Source organism: Octopus bimaculoides, chromosome 11 (assembly GCF_046866305.1).
Source record: "Octopus bimaculoides isolate indiv1 chromosome 11, ASM4686630v1, whole genome shotgun sequence".
NCBI classification, from domain to species: domain Eukaryota; kingdom Metazoa; phylum Mollusca; class Cephalopoda; order Octopoda; family Octopodidae; genus Octopus; species Octopus bimaculoides.
Genome location: NC_142938.1, coordinates 75,196,250 through 75,222,621, shown reverse-complemented (window position 1 = coordinate 75,222,621; position 26,372 = coordinate 75,196,250). Strand labels below are relative to the sequence as shown.

Here is a 26,372-nt window from a genome sequence, read left to right as displayed (position 1 = left end):
GGTTGTTTATGGAAGACCAGCAGTTGCCCATGCAAACCAATCTCCCCTCTCCATGCCACTTATGTTATCCAAGGGAAAGGCAAAGGGGCTGATACAGCTTGGCATCAGTAACATCGCAATTCATTTCTACAGCTGAGTGAAGTAGAACAACGTGAAATAAAGTGTCTTGCTCAAGAACACAACACAAAGCCCGGTCCGGGAATCGAACTCACAACCTCATGACTGAAAACCTGACACTCTAACCACTGAGCCATATGCCTTCACAATGACTGATGAGGTAAGTCTATATTGCCCCAAAGTAGTGAATCCCAAGCTGGAATCTCACCACTTGAAGCAGTTGAATGTGTTATCCAGGACAGTGTTTTATCATATAACCTCACCACCTTATTCGGAAACAGTTATTAAAATGCTGAATTATTCTTTCCAATTCTTAAAAATAATACGAGCGTGGCCGTTTTCGTGCGGGTGACATGTAAAAGCACCCACTACACTCTCTGAGTGGTTGGCGTTAGGAAGGGCATCCAGCTGTAGAAACTCTGCCAAATTAGATTGGAGCCTGGTGTTGCCATCCGGTTTCACCAGTCCTCAGTCAAATCGTCCAACCCATGCTAGCATGGAAGGCGGACGTTAAACGATGATGATGATGATGATAATACTGGTTCTGCCATACACACAAACAATATTTGACCGAAAAATAAGTACAATCAGTTAAATGAAACGCCAGTATATGAGCAATACATATTTTACCAAATGTGAGTGAATGAAAGCCTAAGTCAAGCCAGATAAGATTTTGGACCCAAAGCATAAAAGATGTAAATAAATGCCGATAGATATTTTGTCTGCTAATCTACAGATTATGCCAATATTAAAAGATCTATTTTATTTTATTTTTAAAGAAAACATATCTGGTAGAAGAAGCGAGTTAAATATATTTAAAACAGTGGAATTATTTTGGTTTCATTTAAGTCTTCTTGGATACAGAAGTAATTAAATGATTTATTAAGCACAAACTAACTAACTTTAAAATTAAGTGCACCAAAGAATTTAGCAATGTGTAATTTGAATATTTTAACCTAAAGGAAATTGGAATTGTAAAAAAAAATGAAATAAAATAAAGTATGCTGGCAGGAATTGATGAAATAATATTGAACAGAAAAAGAAATATTTTAAAATTTATTGGATTGTTGTTTAAATAAATTGCTGTATGCACTGGAAGACATAGCCTGGCTTCAATGCAGACATTACTTTGCATCTTTTTATATATTCATTATAAACAGAGCCAGGCACATACATGGCTGTGTGGTTAAGAAGCTTGCTTTGCAACCATGCGGTTTCAGGTTCAGTCCCACTATGCAGCAGCTTGGACAAGTGTTTTCTACTTTAGCCCCTGGACCGATCAATGCCTTGTAAATAAATTTGGTAGATAGAAACTATATGGAAACCTGTAGTGTATGTATGTGTGCGTAGGTGCTAACTTTAGGTTAATATTTTAACCAGGCAATGTGTTGTGTTCTGAAGCAAAACACTTCATTTCTCATTGCTCTCCTCCACTCAGCTGGCAAAAATGAGTTAATCTTGTGACAGACTGGTGTTCCATCCTGCTGAGGGCAACTTTGCCTTGCATCTCTTTGGGGGTCAACACATCTGTTGTTTCCCAAACAGCATTTATATTTTTTAACACTGTCGACACCTGCAAGACTGAATGGTACTGTCCAGGTGTCAAAACAATAGTGATATCCATTAGGCAGCTGATGAAGAGAATGTATATTTGATATGCTTGTTTGTGAATCTTTTATATTTTTGAGTTTTGTTATTCTGGGTTTCCCTTCATTTTCATAAAGTTGAACATGATTTTTGGGTTCATGGTTTGTGGTAATTACATATATTCATATTGCTTGATTGACTTATCAGGCTAAGATGATAATTAATGGATTTTAGATTTTGAGAGGTCCTGTGGTATTTATATATGTCCCACCCATGCTAGCATGGAACGCAGATATTAAATGATGATGATATATTTGGTTTACAAGATTCTTGATGTGAAAAATCATGTGTTGAAGGAAATTTTGATGTGTCTTGGGAGAGGCAGATCTTGGGTAAAATTGGGAGATCTTGGAGCAAGTTTGGGAGCACTAAAAAGGTTGTGAACAGCAATGAAGGAACTTTGATGGACAAACAAACCAACTGATTATTTAACCAGCTCATTAAATAAATGATCAATTAGCTGGTTAGAAATTTAATAAGTTGACTAACAATAAAGAAGTGGTAGTGAACCTGTGTGGGTGTTATTACTATTGGCATAATGACCCTCCCAAGACACAACAATGTATGTGTGAGTGTGTGTGTGTGTGTGTTTCCGTCCATTCATACCTATTTATACTATTTATGCTGCATTTCTTTGTCAAATTGATAACTTAGCCAGTGAATAGAAATTTGATATCAGATGAAAAAAATATGGACTGTAGCCAATAGGAGTGAACAAAAACTCGTTAAGTTGGTGCTCGAGTATGACCACAGTCCAATGGCTGAAAAGAATGAAAGAATAAACCAAAAACTAAAACTTACCATATATTGTGACTATGACAAAAATCTAATGCTGATATTATCTGTCTAAAGAAACGCCGAGCTTCTTTAGGCGTCAAACGCCCCTTCTTCACAAGGTAATCAAAAAGCTCTCCCCCTGAGACATGTTCCAATACCAAGTATCTGCAAGACATGAAAATATTTAGAAATGAAATCATATTGATAATTATGGCACATGCTTAAAGGGTCTTTAAGGTTCTATTGAAATATCAAACAGAATACATAATTCTAGTCGCAAACATATTTCAAGGTGGGTAAACATATTTCAAGATGAGAGGTTAAAGTATGAGAGAGGAGGCGAGAACAGGTGTCTTGCAGTAGAGGAGATATACAGTTATTCATACTAGAGAAGAGCGGGTGGGAGTGACAGTGGTGAAGTTAGAGAGTAATAACAGTCAGTGGTGGTGATGAGATGTCAAAGTGGACTATCAAGGTGTGAGGTGAGTAGAGGTCAATGAAGTTTCGCTCAAAGTATTGGTCAATCTGTGGCTAAGTATGGACAGAAGACACATTTCCAAGACAGCAAATTAGCAGAACTGCTGCAGCATTGGACAAAATGCCTGGTGGTACTTATTCTGAGTTCAAACCTTGCTAGGGCCTACTTGGGTAATAGAAAGACTTATTCTGCCACCTGGTTTAACATCACCACTAGGTATTTTGAGTGACTTTAGCAGCAGGAGGGTCCACTCTATTGCAAGCATTTGGGCCCAGTCTCCAGTTTGAGAATTTCTTCCTTTCTCCCTCCTGCCTATCTTGAGAGCCATTGAAAAGGGCAGTAACACAACCCTTCCTTCTGATTAATCATTAAAAAGAAAGCATTAAGCATTTTATTCACTTCACATATTTTTTTATATTTAGTTAATGTACAGATCACTAACATATATATAGGTAGAAACTCCATAAGACGCACCCAGTGTGAGCTTTGGATGCACAAAAGGTGCAGCAACATCAAAGGAAGGTTAACAGAGAAACTAACTTTTGTATGTGGAAAGTGCACAGGCATAAAAAATGCTGAACACATGCAGAAAATAGACTCCATCAACTGCCAGTGGGGCAAGCTAAAGGTAGTAGATAGCTTCTGTTATCTAGGTGACCAAGTGAGTAGTGGAGGGGGATGCTTCAAGAGCATAGCTGTGAGAATAAGATTAGGTTGGGCAAAGTTCAGAGAGCTCCTACCCCTGCTAGCAACAAAGGGCCTCTCCTTCAGAGTGAAAGGCAGTTTGTATGATGCTTGTGTGTAAACAGCATGCTGCATGGCAGTGAAACATGGGTTGTGACAGCCGAGGACATGCGTAGGCTTGAGAGAAATGAAGCCAGTATGCTTCACTGGATGTGCAATGTAAGTGTGCATGCTCAACAGAGTGTAAGCATCTTGAGAGAAAAGTTAGGCATAAGAGGAATCAGATGTGGCTATACTGTACCATGTCCCATCATCCAGCTTAGTACCATCTGTGCTTTTGGAAAATTATATATTTTCTTACGATCTGTAGTGGATTGCTATTTGTCACCCAATTCACATAAAGGGAACAAGATGTGCTTTCCCTAAGATTGTTGGACAGTGACTGTGTCAAGGTTTAAATTCACAAGACACTTTGGGTGGCCTTTAGTAGAACCTGTTCTGTTTCAGGCATTCAGCCCAGGTCTCCAGTTTATGGATACCCCCTCCCTCCCTACTACCACCACCAGTCTCATTTCTTGACTTATTTCTTGACTAAAAATATATAACTATTATGATACAGTGTAGCCACATGGTTTGGAAGTTTGCTTCCCAACCACATGGCTTGGGATCCAATTCCACCCAAGATTAAGTCTATCCCTATTTACTTCTGATTTCATTCATAATACTCAGATTATTGTTTGGCACTACAAGACTAGAAAGTCTTGGAACTGCTTGCTGATTTCTTCATAAATAAGTGTTGAAGCAACAAGAAACCTCAATCTGATAGAAATAGAAGCCAAAATCGTCCTTAAATCATATTTTATTGCCTGTCTAAGAAATTAAAGTTAAGAAACATTAAACAATGTAGCCCCAGATATACAAAAAAGCTGGGGTGGCCACATCTGGAACACTTTTGATCAAAGGTTTGTTTGATCAAAGGTGACCTGGAGCTAAATAGCACAAAGCATTGAATGCAGTCGTTCATTAAACAAGCATTAATTATTAAAAAATAACCTCCTGGGTTGCACATCCTGGGTCTATGACAGCCTTGAATATATATATATATACCTTTCTCAGAAATATTGGATACACCTATCACTCATCACTCTTCTCACTATTAATCATATCTTGAGTCTTTCATGTTTCAATCCCTTATGCTTCTCCCTCTACACAGAGGCTGATGGGTAAGCAGATGAAGGGTTGTAAGGTCCCTGTAGTAAGGTCGAGGACATGGCTACTTCTCTAATGCTTGGGTCATGAAAATAACACCCTGTACACTCAGTAAAATGTGATGTTGTTATGATTCTTTAATCTTGTTCAAGGTCATGACACCTCCCTGGTGCTGGTGCCATGGAAAAAAAAGGGAAAAGCTTCTAGTTTATTACATCAAGTAGTTTGTGTTAAGAAGGGCATCCAGCTGTAGAACTCAAGTCAAAAGTGAAACCTGAACAAGATAAGGACCCTGACCCATCTACGAGAGTAGTGTCCCCAAATACAAGCTGACTCTGATAATGATGACTTAAACAGTAAAGATGACAGTATAGAAGGCAGATGTAAAACGATGAGGGGGGGGGGGGCAATGGTGGCAACTGCTGTGGAGATGGTGATGATAATGATGATGGTGAAGACAACAACAACAACAACGATGACAATTACAACAAAGACAACGACGACAGCGAAGATGATGATGATGATGATGATGAATCAAAGGTATTAATCATATTCAAGCTAAATAAGTCATTTACTTTACTTTCATATGTAGTTTGAAGTAGACATCAAGATGCTTTATGTTTTTTTTTTTCAGCTACTTGTGAGTTTAAACCTTGACACAGTCGCGCTGCCCAAACAGCCTTAGGCAAAGCACATCTTGTCCACCACTTATGTGAATTAGGAGACAGATAGAAATCCACTACAGATTGTAAAAAAAAAATATAAAATTTTTCCTAAAACACAGGAACTAATTTAAGAACTTATTCAAACTAATGTTAGAATATTAAAACGTTTACGAAATGAAAAAAAAAAAAATTCTAAAGGGGCAGACAAATTTCTAATATTTTAGTTTTAAAAATAAATCTTGTGGATGTAATTATATTCTTTCTCCATAAATTGCTTCATTAAAAACGATGAAAAAGTAAATTAAAATAATAAAAACAGAATATGTATTCTGTCTAGATTAGGCAAACGTTCTGTTTATAGTTTGTGATATAATACCATTTTTTCCCATGTATCCAGTTTTGTTTGTGTATGCAAATGGCTAATTTTTTATATGGAAATATTCACATGGAGCTCTAGGGAAGAATGTTTTGCAGTCGGGATTTTCTTTCTAATGCTAACATCTTAATTAAAGGATAAAATGCAGATAGGAAAACCCACACCAAACAGAAATCAAATATCTCAAAAGAGGAAAACAGTCCTGTTGAGACTCTTAAGTATGACGGCATACTAAAACGCTACTAGTGTAATGGTAAAACAGGAAAGGAACCCGGTGACTAATTAATCATTTAGATAACGGGGTGGTGACTAAAGAAAGCTAAACGAAGATTCTATCTTGACAACAAAGAACAATTTGTTAAGCTTTTAATAGAAGAACTAAAACTCACAAACAGCTCATGCAACTTATGTATGGCATACCAAAAGTTCAACGAAATTTTTAGTCGCAGAAGTTGAAAATCCTAACATTGTTTACTGTTAGAACGTACAAAAAATATTCAAAATGGTGTAAACGAATGAACACAGATATTCCTGAGTAACTACCAGTAAGGATGGTCATTCATGGCAGCATTTTCAAACTTTATCCCAGAGTCTTGTACCAGATGTATGTAAAGTGAGATCTTCCCCTCTTTTTTTTTAGCTATGCATAGGCCTCCATAGCAACAACTGATAGCAAACTGATGCTTGCTTCTCCAACGGTGACCATCAAACCCTAATCTTCGTTGTTGCAGTGTGGTTGTTATTGGACGTAGATTACCATAAAGTAAACAACTGCAACTATATAAACCAAATTAAGCCACTTCCTAACAATCCGTCTCAAAAGACTATTAGAAACAGCTTAATTTTATGTTCACTTTTCGATGCTTGCATCTTATACTGTAATGAAACACGTGTAACATAAAATTGAAAATATACCAAATTTTCCTGTCTTTGTTTTATTAGGTTGAGGAAAAAGTTTGTGCGCCATGTTAAAATAATGCTTTTTTATTTATTTTTATGGTGTGTGTGAGTTCATTCAGTTCATTATTTTAACACGGCGCACAACCTTTTCCCTCAATCTAGTAATATACACACACATGCACATATGCATGCATGCACATGCACACACACACACACAAACATGCACAATGGGTTTCCTTCAGTTTCCTTTGGCTCAAGGCTATGGCAAAAGACATTTTGTCCAAGGTGCCATGCAGTAGAACTGAACCCAGAACCATGAGGTTGGGAAGCAAACTTCTTAACACACAGCCATTCCTCTTTCTAAGTAACAAATATCCTGTCATCCACATTACCAAATGTTTGCATGTAATTTACACATAAGAGTTACAGAACATAAACCTATATTTCTCTGTGTAGATATAAGAATTATTGCACAGTGTTCAACATTAACACTGAAGTGTTATAGACAAAAACATGGCTGTGTGGTTCTGAAGTTTGCTTCCAAACCAGGTGGTTTTGAGTTCAGCTCCACTGCATGGCAATTAGGGCTCATGTATTTTGCTATACTTTCAAGCCAAATGTATGTGTATATGCGTGTGCATGAGTGCATCACTGAGTTTGCCTCCCCTACCATTAAAAACTGTCTATGCACTTATAACTTAGCAGTTTGACAAAAGGGGGACTGACAGAATAAGTATCAAATTTTAAAAAAAACAAACAAACACAGGAGTCAATAACTTGCTCGATTAGGTGCCCCAGCATGGCCACAGTCAAATGACTGAAAGAAGCGAAGGAGTAAAAGAGACGAGATATTCTATTCAATGTTTAGTTTAAAAGACAATGGCATTTCTATACTTACAAATATTTTTTATTTTCATATACATCATACAATCCCAAAACATGAGGATGTTCTATCAACTTCATAATTGCAATTTCTCTTTCAACCTGAAAGTAAAAGAAGAATACATATATATAAACAACAGGTGACATCAAAGGAAGAATATATAAACAACAGGTAATATCAAAGGAAGAATATATAAGCAACAGGTAATAATGTCATGAGAACATTAATGGTGGTATAAAATTTAACCAGGGTTGTGGAGTCGAAACAAAAAACTTTGACTCCGATTCTGACTTTTCTACTATTGACACCTCCGACTCTGACTCCATAGAAAGCAGACGTTAAACGATGACGACGACGACGACGACGACGATGATGATGATGATGATGATGATGATGATGATGATGATGATATGTATGTGTGTGCCTTTGTGTTTGTCTCCAACACCACTTGACAACTAATGTTGGTTTGTTTACATCCCTGTAACTTAGCAGTTCAGCAAAAGAGAAACCAACAGAATAAGTAGCAGACTTAAAAGCACCAGAATAAACCTTTCGAGTCAGTGACCCAGCATGGCCACAGTTCAATGCCTAAAAACAAGTAAAAGATAAAAGAGACGATAAACGGATATCAAATTATAGCATCTATTTAAATGAGCAGAGGCTGCCACAAGAGTTTATCAGTGGAATACAATCAGAACTTATCATGGGGACGTCCTATGCTGACTGGTTCATTCACATCAAGAAATAACAAATTCTTGAAATTAAGTCTCGTATCTGATAAACTCATGAAACTGCATTCTTATTTATTATTTTTTCCAGTTCTTCAATTCTTCGTTCATCAATTTATCTCCAAAATAGCATAATTTTTTACTTCATTCTATATTTTAAGCTTCTTTATCACCGGAAAAGCATGTATGTAATTATAACCAAGGAATTTCACTTAAGCCCTTTTGTTCCAAGTTGTATGTGACACAAATACTACAGATAAGATGGCAGGTCGTACATTCTTTTAAAACAGTTTAAAGATAACCTTCATTGAATTTTTGTATTTGGTTTGTAAGATTCTTGATGTGAATTTATATGTTGAAACAAATTTTGTTGTGTCTTCGGAGAGTTGTGATGCCAGTAATAGCAAAACATGCACAGGTTCAATTCCACTTTTTTTATTGTGAATCAACTGGTTAAATATTTGGTTAAATATAGGCATAGGAGTGGCTGTGCGGTAAGTAGCTTGCTAACCAACCACATGGTTCCGGGTTCAGTCCCACTTCATGGCACCTTGGGCAAGTGTCTTCTACTATAGCCTCGGGCTGACCAAAGCCTTGTGAGTGGATTTGGTAGATGGAAACTGAAAGAAGCCCATCGTATATATATATATATATGTATGTATATATATATATATATATATATATATATATATATATATACATATATATATGTGTGCGTGTGTGTGTGTGTGTGTGTGTGTGTGTGTGTGTCTGTGTTTGTGCGTCTGTGTTTGTCCCCCCAACATCGCTTGACAACCGATGCTGGTGTGTTTACGTCCCCGTTAACTTAGCGGTTCGGCAAAAGATATCGATAGAATAAGTATTAGATTTACAAAGAATAAGTCCTGGGGTCGATTTGCTTGACTAAAGGCGGTGCTCCAGCATGGCCACAGTGAAATGACTGAAACAAGTAAAAGACTAACTAATTAACCAATCGTTTGTTTAATGTACTGGTTAAACAATTGGTAAGATGTTTGTTAGTCAAAGTTCTTTAATCACCGTTCATGACATTTTCAGTGACTAGGTGACTGTCCTTCACACTCCAAGGTCTGCAACATCTGCTCTGAGTTTGTCTGAGAATTGGTCTTAGCAGACCTTGCAGGCCTTGGAGCACAAGGGGAAGTCACTAAGTCACTGAAAAACATCATGAACGGTGATGAAAGAATTTTGACTAACAAACAACCAATTGATTGTTTAATCAGCGTATTAAACAAACAATCAATCAGTTAGTTGGTTAGATACTTAACCAATTGACTAACAACAAAGAAATGGAAGTGAACCTGGGCATGTGTTGTTATTCTTCCTCTTCATCATCATGATCATCATCATTTAATGTCTATTTTCCATGCTGGCATGGGTTGGATGGCTTGACAGGAACTGGCAAGGCCAGGTTCCATAATAGTCTGTTTTGGATTGGTTTCTGCAGCTGGATGCCCTTCCTAACACCAACCACTTTACAGAGCTTTTTACATGGCACCATTACCAGTGCTTTTTATGTGGCACCAACACCAATGCTTTTTACATAGCACTTTGATTATTATTGGCTATCATTGGCATGATGACTCTCCCAAGACATAACAAAAGCAACACTGAATCATCATCATTGTTTAACGTCTGTTTTCCATGCTGGAATGGGTTGGACGGTTTGACTGAGGTCTGGAGAGCCAGCTGCTGCACCAGGATCCAATCTGATTCGACAATGTTTCTACAGCTGGATGCCCCTCCTAATGCCAACTACTCCGAGAGTGTAGTGGGTGCTTTTTACATGTCACCAGCACGGGAGCCAGTCAGGCAGACATGGCATTGACCATATTTGGATAGTGCTTTTTACATGCCACTGGCACAGGAGCCATTCAGGGGGCACTGGCATCGACCATATTTGGATAATGCTTTTTACATGCCACTGGCACAGGAGCCATTCAGGGGGCACTGGCATCGACCACATTCAGATGATGCATTTTACGTGCCACTGGAACAGGAGCCAGTCAGGGGGCACTGGCCACAGCTACAATTTTGGTTTCACTTGACTCAACAGGTCTTCTCAAGCATATCATAACACCTGATGCATCAAGGGTACTTTTAAATGGGCCAGACACACAACACTGGCATCTCAACAGTTAAATAATTAGTATTATATTTAGTGGAGTAGAGGAAAAATAGGGTCTTATAATAGGACACAACTATCTAGCTAGAAGATTACTATTGACAAAGAGTGTACAAGTCGTTCAGACATTTCCAAGATGGCCAAAAAAATGTCAATATTAATGAAACACCAGGTTCCAGTCTGATTTGGCACAGTATCTACGATTGGATGCCCTTCCTAACACCAACCACTTTGAGAGTTTAATGGGTGCTTCTACGTGCCACCAGCATGGGTGCCATTTGTGTGACACCAGTATCTGCCACGACTGCAATTTTACTCGGCTTGATGGGTCTTCTTCTCAAGCGCAACATAATGCTAAAGGTCCTGCTCGTTCGTCATTGTCTCCGTGAACCCCAAACACTTGAAAGGTGCTTTTTGTTTTGTTTTTGCTTTTTTTTAATCCTTTTTCTTTCAGTTTGGAGAGATTCCAATGCTCGAGACCCTTCACAGAGCTTTTGAGATTTGCAAGAGTGAGGGAGAGAAGGAGGTCTCTTCAAACTGAAGACCAGACTCAAATGTCTGCAACAGAACAAGGGCCATTAAGGGCACCTAAGGAAAAACAATGGAGAATTCTCAGTTTACGATGCTTAAGTAGAACACTTAGCATCAAGTGGCAGCAAAGAGTCTGAAATAACACAATTGAGATGATGAGGGGCATCAAGAGGATCAGTGATGAAATATGATGCAGACACTGGAACTAGATTGGACACATCCTCAGATAAGATCCGGAAAGTGGTTGTATCGTGGCACTAAAGTGACAGTCTGAGGAGAAAAGAGCAGCAGGGCAGCTAAAAACCACATGGTGAAGGACCATTGACAAGGAAAGGCAACAAAAAGGACTGAGGAACTGAAATGAGACCAGATCAGTGACAAAAAACAGAGCTGGTTGGAGAGATCATGTTACAGCCTTATATACCTCATGGTTTAAAGCAGTGGTTCTCAAACTTTTTGAGCCTCTTCCCCCGCCCCTCATGGCCACATAATACTCTCAGTGCCCCCACTCCTATTTTCATGTATAAATAAATATTTCATATTTTACTAATTTATATATACTATGAGTCATTTGATATTTAATATATTATCTAATTTGTATACAATGCTATAATATTATAATAAATTCATAGCATCCCCCAATCCACTGCCTTCCTCCCAACGCCTCCTTTTTCTCTACCACACACCCCACTGCTCCCTTAGGCACCAGCACCCACCTGGACCATCTCAATGCCCACTGAGGAGCAGTAGCGCCCACTTTGAGGACCTATGGTTTAGAGAGAACTAACTAACTAAGGTGCCAGTTAGAAGCATTAAATCAGGTGATAGATTAAGTCTACTTCTCAAGGAAGTTGTGACAAGATTTGAACTCAGGATGCAAAAAGACAGAATAAATGCCACAAGGCATTCAGTCTGACAGTCTCATAGTTCTGCCAATCCACTAGCCTAGATTGGTACTTTTACGTCCTTTTCTACTCTAGGCGCAAGGCCTGAAATATTTGGGGAGGGGGGCAGTCGATTAGATTAACCCCAGTACACAACTGGTACTTAATTTATTGACCCCGAAAGGATGAAAGGCAAAGTCAACCTCGGCGGAATTTGAACTCAGAACGTAAAGACAGACGAAATGTCACTAAGCATTTCGCCCGGCGTGCTAATGTTTCTGCCAGCTCACCACCTTATTGGTACTTTTATATCAACCCCAAAATGATAGAAAGTAAAGCTGAGCTCAGTGAGATTTGAACCCAAAGTACCTTGTTTCAGAACAAATACTGTGAGACATTCTATCCAACAGTCTAATGACCACCAATAAACCAATTTCTTGCCATGTAGTGTCGAGCAATCCTAGTGGAAGGAAACTACAGAAGAAGAGGATGAAGGAAGATCTGGAAAGACGAGAGATGTCCACTGATTTCAGAACTCTGAACCACATGGAAGTGATGACAAGGAGCAGGGAAGGAAATGACAAGGGCATGCAAGGAGACAGGAAAGGACCACAAAGAAATGATAAGGATTCGCAAAGAGATGACAAGGAACCACAAGAAGATGACATGGGCATGTGAGGAGATGGTAAAGGACTGCAAGGAAATGACAAAGATTTGACAGGATATAAGCAAGGGAGATAACAAGGGCATGCAAGAAGAGGGTAAGGGACCACCAAGAGATGACAAGGATGCTGCGCTGGAGATATAGGTATATAGTGATGGTAATGTCCGTGTATGTATATAAACAAGTCATGTGGTTTAACACCACCTCCTGAATCATAAGCATCTTTAGGCAAAGTTCAATGCATTTGGTGCCAGCATTCAAAGCAGAACTCTGGTCCCCTCCCCTGGTTTTTCCTAGTTAAGTAGCCACACACAGAGTATGTCTAAATGAATGGTTCTCAAGCAAGGTCCATATGGCTCTTGGAGATTTGTATAAAATTTTGTTGTTAAAATTTATGTCCACTAAATTTGGTTCTACTTCTACAATACTCAAAATGTTTTAACAATTTTTATACAATTCCTTAATATTCAATTACAAAAATATAATGGGATTTCTTTAAGCATCAAATGGTTATGAGGGCCCTCTTGAGTAAAACAGAAATCAAAGGGGTTCACAGAATTAATATGTAAAGGCGGTGAGCTGGCAGAAACGTTAGCACGCCGGGCAAAATGTTTAGCGGTATTTCATCTGCTGTTACGTTCTGAGTTCAAATTCCGTGAGGTTGACTTTGCCTTTCATCCTTTCGGGGTCAATAAATTAAATACCAGTTGCATACTGAGGTCGATGTAATAAACTTAATCCCTTTGTATGTCCTTGTTTGTCCCCTCTATGTTTAGCCCCTTGTGGGCAATAAAAAAATAAAAGAAGAATTAATATCATCATCATCATCATCATCATCGTTTAACGTCCGCTTTCCATGCTAGCATGGGTTGGACGATTTGACTGAGGACTGGTGAAACCGGATGGCAACACCAGGCTCCAGTCTGATTTGGCAGAGTTTCTACAGCTGGATGCCCTTCCTAACGCCAACCACTCAGAGAGTGTAGTGGGTGCTTTTACGTGTCACCCGCACGAAAACGGCCACGCTCGAAATGGTGTCTTTTATGTGCCACCCGCACAAGCCAGTCCAGGGGCACTGGCAACGATCTCGCTCGAAAATCCTACAGGAGCCAGTCAGGCGGTACTGGCAACGGCCACGCTCAAAATGGTGCATCTCATGTGCCACCCGCACAAGAACCAGTCCAGGGGCACTGGCAACGATCTTACTTGGCTTGCCGGGTCTTCTCACGCACAGCCCATTTCCAAAGGTCTCGGTCCGTAGTCATCGCCTCGGTGAGGCCCAATGTACGAAGGTCTTGCCTCACCACCTCAGCCCAGGTCTTCCTGGGCCTACCTCTTCCACGGGTTCCCTCAACTGTTAGGGTGTGGCACTTTTTCACGCAGCTATCCTCCTCCATTCTCACCACATGTCCATACCAGCGCAATCGTCTCTCTTGCACACCACAACTGATGCTTCTAATGTTCAGCTTTTCTCTCAAGATACTTACACTCTGACGGGTATTCACATTGACATTACACATCCAACGGAGCATACTGGCTTCATTCCTTGCGAGCTTACGTATGTCCTCAGCAGTTACAGCCCATGTTTCACTGCCATGTAGCATGGCTGTTCGTACGCATGCGTCATACAGTCTGCCTTTTACTCTGAGTGAGAGTCCCTTTGTCCGTACTCCGTACTATGCCAAATGTAAGTACGATATTAAACTAACACAGTAATCCAATACGAATGACCAATCCTGGCAATTGCTGGCAGTTCGCTCAGTCTCTTCATCTTATTGAAATGGGTCAGTCCAATTTTGGCTACATGGGGGTGGTCAGGATCCTTCCACAACCATTTCTATGCAGTAAAGGTTAAAGAATCCCAACAGAAAATTAAAGGTGCATTATAATGCAAGAAAGGAATGTTTCTAAATTGTGAAATATTGGTGAAATAGTTAAGAATCATTCATGAAATTAGCAAGTAAATTACGAGTTGAAGCATAAACCTCATAAATATATGTTTCAATTTGATGTGGTTTTAAAAGCAATAGCCATTCTCTATAGAAATGGCATATTTTAAAACTAATTAAATCACATTAGATAATATCTAAATAGTTATTATTCATGACAAAATCAGAATATACAATTTGATGGGCAATGAAATTAGAAATGTCATCCAATTCAACAGAGCGCCGATTTACGATAAACCCAAGAACTATTCTTACCAATCTAAAGAATTTGCCTGACAGAGCTCTTGCTACAAATTAACTTTCGGTTGATGTCTTATTTGATATGCTAGATAAAGACAAACAACTATTGAAATTTCTTGTTAATACTCTCAAGAGACCATCTGTGTTTTTCTCGTCATTGTTGTTGTAACAGCTAATTTTCCTTGTTAGCATGAGGGAAATTTGGCTGCTATTTCTAACAGGTTAAGCAATCATATGAATGCCTTCCTCTGTTAATTGAAAGTTAACTTGCTTCTTGTGTAATTGCAAATCACTCATAATCAAATAAAACTATAATGACAGGGGTTCCACTTATGACAGTCCACCCATTTTATACATCAGGAACTATATTGATCACTATAACTTTTATTTAATACTATTAATACCAACCACAATTGGATGTTAGAATTGAATGGTAATGTGCCAGCTGGAGCATTTGATCCTCAGAAGAGAAGAGGTTGGTTAAAAAAAGCCAAACCTGCTAACTTCAATTCAGTTTTTGTTTCCTCACCTATACTCTTTACTTGTTTCAGTCATTTGACTGTGGCCATGCTGGAACACCACCTTTAGTCAAGCAAATCGACCCCAGGACTTATTCTTTGTAAGCCTAGTACTTATTTTATCGGTCTCTTTTGCCGAACCGCTAATTTACGAGGACGTAAACACACCAGCATCGGTTGTCAAGCGATGTTGGGGGGACAAACACAGACACACAAACATATACGCACACATACACATATATATACATATATACGACAGGCTTCTTTCAGTTTCCGTCTACCAAATCCATTCACAAGGCTTTGGTCGGCCCGAGGCTATAGTAGAAGACACTTGCCCAAGGTGCCACGCAGTGGGACTGAACTCGGAACCATGTGGTTGGTAAGCAAGGTACTTACCACACAGCCACTCCTGCGCCTATGGTCACAAATGTTGGGAAATGACCAAAAGAATACAAAATGACCAAAAGAGTACAATCGCAAATACAAAATGGGGTCATTCTGAAGGGTCTCTAGAATAATGTTACTTGACAGGGTGCATAGATGAGGGAACAGGGAGTGTCTCCAGTTCGAGCCGCTACTTCCCCCCACATTGAGAAGTCATAGCTCTGGTACTACAATCATCATCATCATCATCATCGTCGTCGTCGTCGTTTAACGTCCGCTTTCCATGCTAGCATGGGTTGGACGATTTGACTGAGGACTGGTGGACCAGGAGGCGACACCAGGCTCCAATCTGATTTGGCAGAGTTTCTATAGCTGGATGCCCTTCCTAACGCCAACCACAACATGTAACTAGAATGTCAGAGGAAGGAGTCACAAGGCAAATTCTTCAAGCTGGGCCAATCAGTGGAAGACCTAGGGGCAGATCAAGAATGAAATGGTTAAATGTCAATACTCTCAGCTGGCTGGGTTTGGGAATCCAGTTAGAAAAATGTAATGACAGTTACATCTGATAGGACCCTATGGAAGTGGGGCCTGAGAATATACTCCCAAGACCCTCCTAAGAAGTGAATGGAAAAGATGGAGGGATAGATGGGAAAACAACCTGCCTAAGGTTACCTTTGCTTTTTTGATACAAAATTTCGGCTTTAAAGGGATTTAAATTAAAACCTTCTATCAAAATTTTATATTAATTACACTCACACACATACAACACACCATGAATCTCATACACACATACACTACAAAAACAAATACACCTATATACAAACACACACACACACACACACACACACACACACACACACACACACACATACACACACACACACACACATACACACACACATGCAACATTGTGCAAAACACAGACATACAACTACATATATATACATGTCACAAAACATACACCTATACGCATGTATACAACACACAAGCACACACATACATACAACAGACATAAACATATATACACACATACATACAACATGCACACATATATACAACACATACATACATACATACAACACACACACACATACATACAACACACACACATACAACACATACACAAACATACACACACATACATACAACACACACAAACATAGACACATACAAACATAAACACATACATACAACACACACATACACATACATACATACAGCACACACAAACATATACACACACATACATACAACACACACACATAAACATATACACACACATACATACAACACAGACACATACATACAACACACACACACAAACATATACACACACATACATACAACAGACACACATACAACACACGCACAAACATATACACACAAACCTACTACCAAAATTTCATGCTAATTTATACTCCAAACCCCATCTTAACACTTTTTATATCAACCTGCCTCAGTCCACCCCTGGGTCTATGACACAAACTTCCTGCTTCAAAGTAATCTCAATTAAACTTCTCATTAAAATTTTCTGTTAATTTATATTCCAAGTACCAGTTTAATAATGACACACACACACATATATATATATATATATATATATATATACACGAGGGTGAGTCAAAAGGTAATGCCATTTTGTTTAGGACAGGTATAATTACCAACACAGGAACATGTATCATACATCAAAATGAAGCTGGTCCTGTGTGGATCACATCCCTACTTCTCAACATAGTCACCGTTTCTCTCAATAGCAATGTTCCACCTTCGAATGAGAGAATGTATCCCTGCCCCGTAAAATTCTGTTGACTGTTCTTTGAGCCACTTCTTCACTACAGTCTTCACTTCCTCGTCACTGGAATAATGCTTGCTTCTCAAACCCTCTTTCATGGGGCCGAAGAGATGATAGTCTGACAGCGCTCAATTATTCCAGTGACAAGTAAGTGAAAACTGTAGTGAAGAAGTAGCTCAAAGAACAGTCAACAGAATTTTACGGGGCAGGGATACAGGCTCTTATTTGAAGGTGGAACATTGCTATTGAGAGAAACGGTGACTATATTGAGAAGTAGGGATGTGATCCACAGAGGACCAGCTTCATTTTGATGTATGATACATGTTCCTGTGTTGGTAATTATACCTGTCCTAAACAAAATGGCATTACTTTTTGACTCACCCTCATGTATATATGTGTGTGTGTGTGTGTGCGTGTGTATGTATATATATATATATATATATATATATATATATATATATATATATGTATACATATTGGTGCATGAACATCATTATAATAAAATATGATATAAATTTTATATCATTTAATAATAGATAAAATATTTAAAATCTTACCTTCATTAATACAGATTCACTTAATTTTTCCCTATTTACAATTTTTATGGCAACTTTTTTGCCAGTTATGCAATGTACTCCCAGTTTTACCAGTCCTGCAATAAACAATAAAATAAACATCAGTTCAAAAATTGTCTTTGGTTTTTAATAAATTCTTCATATCATATCATGGAGAAAATCAGAAACTAAATAATAACAATTAGATGGAGTCTCCAAGCTGATGCCTATCTATCCTACCAACAAACACTAACAAATGTCTGAAGTAAGCCAGAAAATTTATATCCTTATTGAATGCAAGTTTTGATAATTTGAACAGCAATAAATAAGCTCTTACTAAAACAGCACAATCTTGACCTGAAAATTAATTCATCATCATCGTTACCATTATTATCATAGACATTGTCATTGTCATCATTGTCATCAATGTCGCCATCGCTGCCATCGTCATCATCATCACCACTGTTGCGTTAACCCGTTTTTTCAGACAAAAATTGTTAAGGCAGATTTTCCATAACAGGACGCTCTTGCTATCAGCAACCCTCGCCAGTTTCCAGGCAAAGTAATCTTTCCTCCTAGTCCTTCAAACAACAAACAGCTCAATGGCTGGACAGGTTTTCTTGGCAGATAGCAAATCAAATGACATCACTTTGTTTACAATCAGTGCCTTTGTTTTCAATCTGCTTACAACTAATAAGACAAGAGGAAATTACAATCACAAACACTCTTACATATACACACACACACACACACACACACACACACACACACACACGATGGCCGAACAAACATAGGTGTGAGGAAGATATTCATATGCAAAATTTTATATACAATTTACATGAAGTCTAAGCTACATGTACAATTTTTCATACCTGTACATACTTTACACCTATGTTTGTTATCAATCATCCTTCTTGTATGTATATGTATATATATATATATATATATATATATATATATATGTATGTATGTCGGTATGTATGTATGTACGTACATATGTAGAGACAGACAGACAGATAGAAAGAGAGTGAGAGCAGGCAAATGTAGGAAAAATTATAAGTACACAAGAAAAAAAACAATTTGAATTTATTCAGGTTCAATTCCATTATGTGGAACCTTGAGGGTCAAGTATCTTCTTCCATAGCCCCAAGCTGACTGGCCACCTAATGCCTTGTGAATGGATTTGGAAACTGAAAGAAGTCTATCATATATCATATATATATATATATATATACGCAGGATGTGATGTGTAAATTGTCACCATTTTATATTCTGAATTTCATGCATGTGCATTGTTTGTCTTTGATTTTGTCGACTACACAGTATAGTAGGGTCAGCCGGGCACCGTCTGTGAGAAAACCAGCATCATGATGCATTTCACTCTACCAGAAATTTGGAAACAACATGCTGTACTGCTTGGCATTCAAGCCAGAAGCTCCAATACAAACATTTCAGAGTGTCAAAGAGAATCAGAGGCAAGTTAATACAAAAAAGGTTAAGGATGATTTAGACATATAAAGAATTATAAAGATAGAGTTGCATCTTTTAGCTTCTTCCAAGGATCACATATGCTTCTTGACAGCGAAACTATGCAGTCAAATAATTTTCTTCAACCAAATAATTCTGTTAACTATTGATTTTTTTATTATTATTATTATGTAACTGAAATAGAATAAAAAGATTTTTGTACTTGAATTATTCAAATTAATTAAATGTTTCTAATTAAAGTTATTTCCTATAATTACAAAATAATTCTGATTCTGTTTTGTTCAATTTTGAGATTAATGTGATATAATTTGAACAATAATTACAGCACTGAAGACAATAAGGTATTTAATTATTTTGGTAAATAATTAAGAAAATTTACTTTGTTTACCTAAGGTTGATGGACAAGTAATTGCACATTCTAAGTGCAGATGTGTTTGTATGTATAAAGGTGAACTGAGTGGATAACACTGTATAATATTGGAATCATCAGATGGTTGTAAGCTAATGTTCTTGTTCATCTCACACACAAAAACACCCACATATATACATATATATAATATATATATATATATATATATATATATATATATATATATATATATATATGTATATATATATACCAACCACTCTCTGAGTGGTTGGCGTTAGGAAGGGCATCCAGCTGTAGAAACTCTGCCAAATTAGATTGGAGCCTGGTGTTGCCATCCGGTTTCACCAGTCCTCAGTCAAATCGTCCAACCCATGCTAGCATGGAAAGCGGACGTTAAACGATGATGATGATGATGATGATGATATATATATATATATATATATATATATATACATATATATGCTGAGACCCCCTTCGGTCATGACTGACCATGGGATTGCACATAGAAAGTTACCCTCCCAGGTACAAGTCTGGGCAAGGTTGTTTATGGATGACCAGCAGTCGCCCATGCATACCAGCCTCCCTTCTCCACACCACTGATGTTATCCAAGGGAAAGGCAAAGGCCGATACAGCTTGGCACCAGTGATGTCGCAACTCATTTCTACAGCTGAGTGAACTGGAGCAACATGAAATAAAGTGTCTTGCTCAAGAACACAACGTGCAGCCCGGTCCGGGATTCGAACTCACAACCTCACGATTGTAAGCTCGACACTCTAACCACTGAGCCATGCGCTTTCACATACATATATATCACATATAATATATATATAATATAGAATAATATATATGATATATATATATATATATGCATGTATGTGTGTGTGTATGTATATATATGTGTGTAAGGGTTAATAAGGCAACCAATAGTTTCATGTAAGAGATCTTCACAATTGTTCAAGCATGCCACATGGAAGTGTTGGTACACATCTCCACCAATTGCAAAAAAGATTGATTCCATATTCTTTCAAAAGTATATAGATTCTTATGCCATCAACAATATATTTATGTAAGTATATATGTATGTGTACATATATTTATATATATGTGTATGTGGATAAGTATATAAATAAATACACATGCACACACACACTCATACTCTTTTACTTGTTTCAGTCATTTGACTGCGGCCATGCTGGAACACCGCCTTTAGTCGAGAAAATCGACTCCAGGACTTATTCTTTGTAAGCCTAGTATTTATTCTATCGGTCTCTTTTTGCCGAACCGCTAAGATACGGGGACGTAAACACACCAGCATCGGTTGTCAAGCGATGTTGGGGGGACAAACACAGACACACAAATACATACACACACATTCATATATATATATACATATATACAACGGGCTTCTTTTCAGTTTCCGTCTACCAAATCCATTCACAAGGCTTTGGTTGGCCCGAGGCTATAGTAGAAGACACTTGCCCAAGGTGCCACGCAGTGGGACTGAACCCGGAACCATGTGGTTGGTAAGCAAGCTACTTACCGCACAGCCACTCCTGCGCCTGTATATGATTTATGTATATGATTTATACATAATGAATTTTCATCTCATAACTTGAGTTCCATGCTCTTGTAATTTTCATGTGTGTGTGCGTGCGTGTGCACCTGTCGCTAACATATATTTTTTAGCAATATAAGTCATTAAAGGGCAATGGAAAACTAAGTGCTACAAAACCTACATTTTTCAACTATATTACTTGATCTGCTTATAAAAATGTTCTGTGGTCAAATCTTATAGAGTTGCAGCTGCTTGGAGTTTTAAAAACCATTTCAGTCTCTGAGGAAAATGCTAGCTGGATACATGAGAGTGAGCTGAGTATCAGTAAAGATTAATAACTTGTATTACATTATTATAAATATCAAAAATGTTATCAATGTTGTGAATGTGTGTTTAATGCAACAGACTGGAATGGTGAAATAAATCTTAAAAAGCCTGCTGATTTTTCTCAGCGTTACTACAGCTACTTACAGCAAGAAGCCATGTCACCCTTAGTGCCTACTTAAAACAAGAAGAACTAAGCTATTTAGATGTAAGTGCCTCGGTCACAAGGACACATTTTTAGCATAGGTTTATTAAATTTGTGGCAAAGGAAGAAGTATTTTTAAAGAAATGATAGAGAAATCTTAGATACAATTAGTTTATTCAATAATGCTGCAAAGATTAAATGGTCACGGCAGGGCAGAGAAAATGATAGCCATGAAGAAACAGTAAAAATAATTAACGCATTGAATACACGTGTGTGTGTGTGTGTGAGAGAGAGAGAGAGAGAGAGAGAGAGAGAGAGAGAAAGAGAGACACAGAGAGAGAAAGAGAGACAAGGAGAGAGAAAGAGAGACAGGGAGAGAGAAATAGAGACAGAGAGAGAAAGAGAGACAGAGAAAGAGAAACAAGAAATGAGGAACAAAAGAAAAAGTGAAAGAGAATTGTCTATTTTTGCCAGGCCTCCTGAACGAGTGATCAGCTGGGCAAATCTTCAAAACAGTGAGAAATTGAGGAGCTGGTAGAGCAGTGCAGAAATCAGGGCTGGCAGCCATGTGGTGAGGCAACAGAAATGGGTTGTCGAGGTTTTGTGGGGGCATTCATTCTTGAAAGCTCCAACTGAGCTTGGAGTTACTTGGTGGTACAGCGAAGAGGAGGGCTATAAACTCCATCACTGAAACTGCAGAGACAGCTACTAGGTGACTTGGATACAGAGGGCAGATCATTGGCTTGTTGCTTTTGGGGTCCAAGCTAAGACTCAATCTATTCCGGTTGGATCAACTGGGTGAGAAGACCTGATGCTGAAAGGCTCAAAACAGCCTGAGACACCAGAAACATCACTGGTAATATATCCCAAAGCATCCACACGATGTATCTTAAAACTATGAGTAAAAAGACAGGAAAATCTGTGAACACATGATAGGTAGCCATTCTCATGGGAACTACACTGAAATAGGGTTGCATCTATATATATACATGTGTTTTAAATGGAAGAAATTCAATGCTTATGACCAGTGAAAATAAAAAGGTGTTAGATCATCCATTTTTACAGAAATTTTCTTTGATTTTTTTTTTTCTCTATTTTTTTTTTTTTCTGTACACAAATTAAAAATAGCAGCCTGATAGTCACAGATTGGATGTAGGTGGTGTCATGGCCTGCCATCAACTTAATGTATAATCAAAATCATTTTAAGTGAAACATTTAAGTGATGGAATGACAAGTTATCATCATCATCATTTTAACTTCAACTTTTCTGGGCTTGCATGAATCAGGTTTATTTTCTATGGCTGGATGCCTTTCCTGTCTTCAACCCTGTTTCTGAGCAAGGCAACATTTCCCCCTGGCCAGACATATTTTTGCAGTATACCGGAAATGAATGACATTCATTCACAACAATCACACAGTGCTAAGACAAGGAAACACAAACACTCTCGCACACACACACACACACACACACACACACTTATACACAAATATATATATATATATATATATATATATATATATATTCAATAGATGGATAATAAAAGAAGCCCATCATATATATATATATATATATATATATATATATAGGATGGGCTTCTTTTATTATCCATCTATTGAATCCACTCACAAGGCTTTGGTCAGCCTGGAGCTATAGTAGAAGACACTTGCCCAAGATGTCACATCGTGGGACTGAACCCAAAACCTAGTTGTCCACTGTATATATAGAAGCAATGGTGACATGAAATCCTCACAGTCCTCTAGACTGGTCATCAGGTACTCTATGTTTCTGGCCATTTATGTGATTAAGAAGATTAACCCTTTTACAGGTTGACTGTTCACCTTTAATGTTTGAAACATTAAACAGGTGGACACAAATTCTTGTCTTGTATTTCATATTTCTTCAGAAGAATACGAGTTCTGAATAAGTGAGGATCATCGTTGTCACCGGCAGTGGCAGCTGAAGCACCAACATCATCATTTAAATGTCCAGATTTCCATGGGTCAAACAGAGTTTATTGAACCAGATGCTCTTCCTGTCACCAACCTCACCAAGCAAGTTAATATCTCTCCTATGGCCAAGCATTTTTTCACAGAATTTGGAAAATGGATGACACTGATTATATGACAGTGACACTTATTTCCAAGTCATTTACATGAAGACAAAACAAGGAGATACAAACACACACATATATGATGGGCTTCTTTCAGTTTCCATCGACCAAATCCATTCACAAGGCTTTGATCAGCCTAGAGCTAAACAGAGTGCCATCCAGTAGGACTGAACCTGAAACCATGTGGTTAGCAAGCAAATTTCTCAATCAGCCATGCCTGCACCACATTAGCCAAATGGGAATGAGGTTAGATAACAGATGGATGTTTATAGTTCAACTCATGTTAAAACATTTTGTATAAAACATTTTTAACCAAAAATACTTACGTCACAAGGAAAAGACATTGGCTCAACCATGTTTGCCAAAATTATTAAAATAATATATTTAACCACTGAACTAATGTTATTTTTTCCTCATCACATAATTATTTCTGACTATATATATAATTTATAGCTCAGTCAAGTGAACTCATTGTCGTAGCCGATGACAGTACCGCCTGACTGGCTCCCGTGCCAATGGCACATAAAAAGCACCATTTGAGCATGGTCATTGCCAGTGCCGCCTGACTGGCTCCCGTGCCAGTGGCACATAAAAAGCACCATTTGAGCATGGTCGATGCCAGTGCCGCCTGACTGGCTCTCATGCTGGTGACACGTAAAAAGCACCCACAAACACTCTCGGAGTGGTTGGTGCTAGGAAGGGCATCCAGCTGTAGAAACTCTGCCGGATCAGATTGGAACCTGTTGCAGCCTTCTGGCTTACCAGCCCTCTGTCAAGTCATCAAACCCATGCCAGCATGGGAAGCAGACATTAAACGACAATGATGATAATGATGATACATTAAATGTGTGTTGTGTGTGTTGACACTCCGTCGCTTACGACGTCGAGGGTTCCAGTTGATCCGATCAACGGAACAGCCTGCTCATGAAATTAACGTGCAAGTGGTTGAGCACTCCACAGACACATGTACACTTAACGTAGTTCTCGGGGATATTCAGCGTGACACAGTGTGACAAGGCTGGCCCTTTGAATTACAGGCACAACAGAAACAGGAAGTAAGAGTGAGAGAAAGTTGTGGTGGAAGAGTGCAGCAGGGTTCGCCACCATCCCTGCCGGAGCCTCATGGAGCATTAGGTGTTTTCGCTCAATAAACACTCACAATGACCGGTCTGGGAATCGAAACTGCGATCCTATGACCGCGAGTCCGCTGCCCTAACCACTGGGCCATTGCGCCTCCACGATACATTAAATATGTTAATAATAACTTAGCTTTGTTTTCAATGTGTATGGTGTCACTGAATATTTAATTTCAGTGGGTTTTTTGTTTTTGTTTTTTGTAAGGAATCTTATACACTTCAAGGTTACTTTGGCTGTATTACCATATGTCAGCCACAAAATACAAACAGCCAGCGCTTCTTTCTCCTTTCAAGATCAACTATCTCGTATATCATTTGTTTAGTACAGGAATCCTTATGCCATGGAAGCACTGCATTGCTGGAAATCTTGATAAAAGCTGGAATTCCATAACATGGAATCTATTTTCCATTGACTCCCATGTTTCATGGAAATCGGTTAACATGGAACTCTACGGGAAATACGTTTTGTATAACAGAATTCCACATTAAAGCAGAGATTTTCAGGAACACAATGCTTCTGTAATGCGGGGGATGCCTGCATATATGAATATATAGAAATAAGAATAATTTTTCAAAAGGTAAATGCTTAGAGCAATGAGGAATAGATCAATTGAGAATCATTATTGCAAAGCATGCTTTACAAAACAAAGGCAAAAAAAATTGCTTTGGGTGTTTTCAAAGGAAATTTTGTAATAAATATATATATCTGAAAGTTAATGTTTATGTTTATGGAGAAAGAAAGAAAGAAAGAAAAAAATCTCATGTGATATTTTTTGTTTGTTTGTTTTGTTTTTTTGGGGTTTTTTTCCGCTATTTTTACTTTGAAATTCAATATTTTTGTGTGATCTGACAATTTGTAGAAACAAAAAAAAAAACAAAAAAAAACAGAGAGATATAATCATATTTGAATCTGAATCTAATGACAATTATGACAAAAATGAATATTTTAAAGTCTTCTCTTTTTTTGTGATTCTGCCGAGTATAAAAAACACTCATAAATTGGTAACTTCAAAACAAAACAAAAATAAAAAGAATAACATATTTTAAGATAACAAGATACTTTGATAAAGATATGACAAAAAAATCTGGGAGTTTTAGTTGCTTCTTTTTGCTTCT

At 38.1% G+C, this 26,372-nt stretch overlaps 1 protein-coding gene across 25 annotated transcripts in view; it reads right to left on the bottom strand.

Moving 5' to 3' along the window:
- LOC106875082 (serine/threonine-protein kinase BRSK2) overlaps window positions 1-26,372 on the bottom strand; it is a 316,142-nt gene that overhangs the window by 158,655 nt on the left and 131,115 nt on the right. For all 25 annotated transcript variants that reach the window (XM_089360385.1, XM_089360366.1, XM_089360373.1 and 22 more), the window contains exons 2-4: window positions 18,130-18,224; window positions 7,752-7,837; window positions 2,566-2,706 (exon numbers count right to left, since the gene is read on the bottom strand). In XM_089360385.1, coding sequence (XP_089216511.1) covers window positions 2,566-2,706; window positions 7,752-7,837; window positions 18,130-18,224 — 322 coding nt within the window. The remainder of the gene's footprint in view (window positions 1-2,565; window positions 2,707-7,751; window positions 7,838-18,129; window positions 18,225-26,372) is intronic.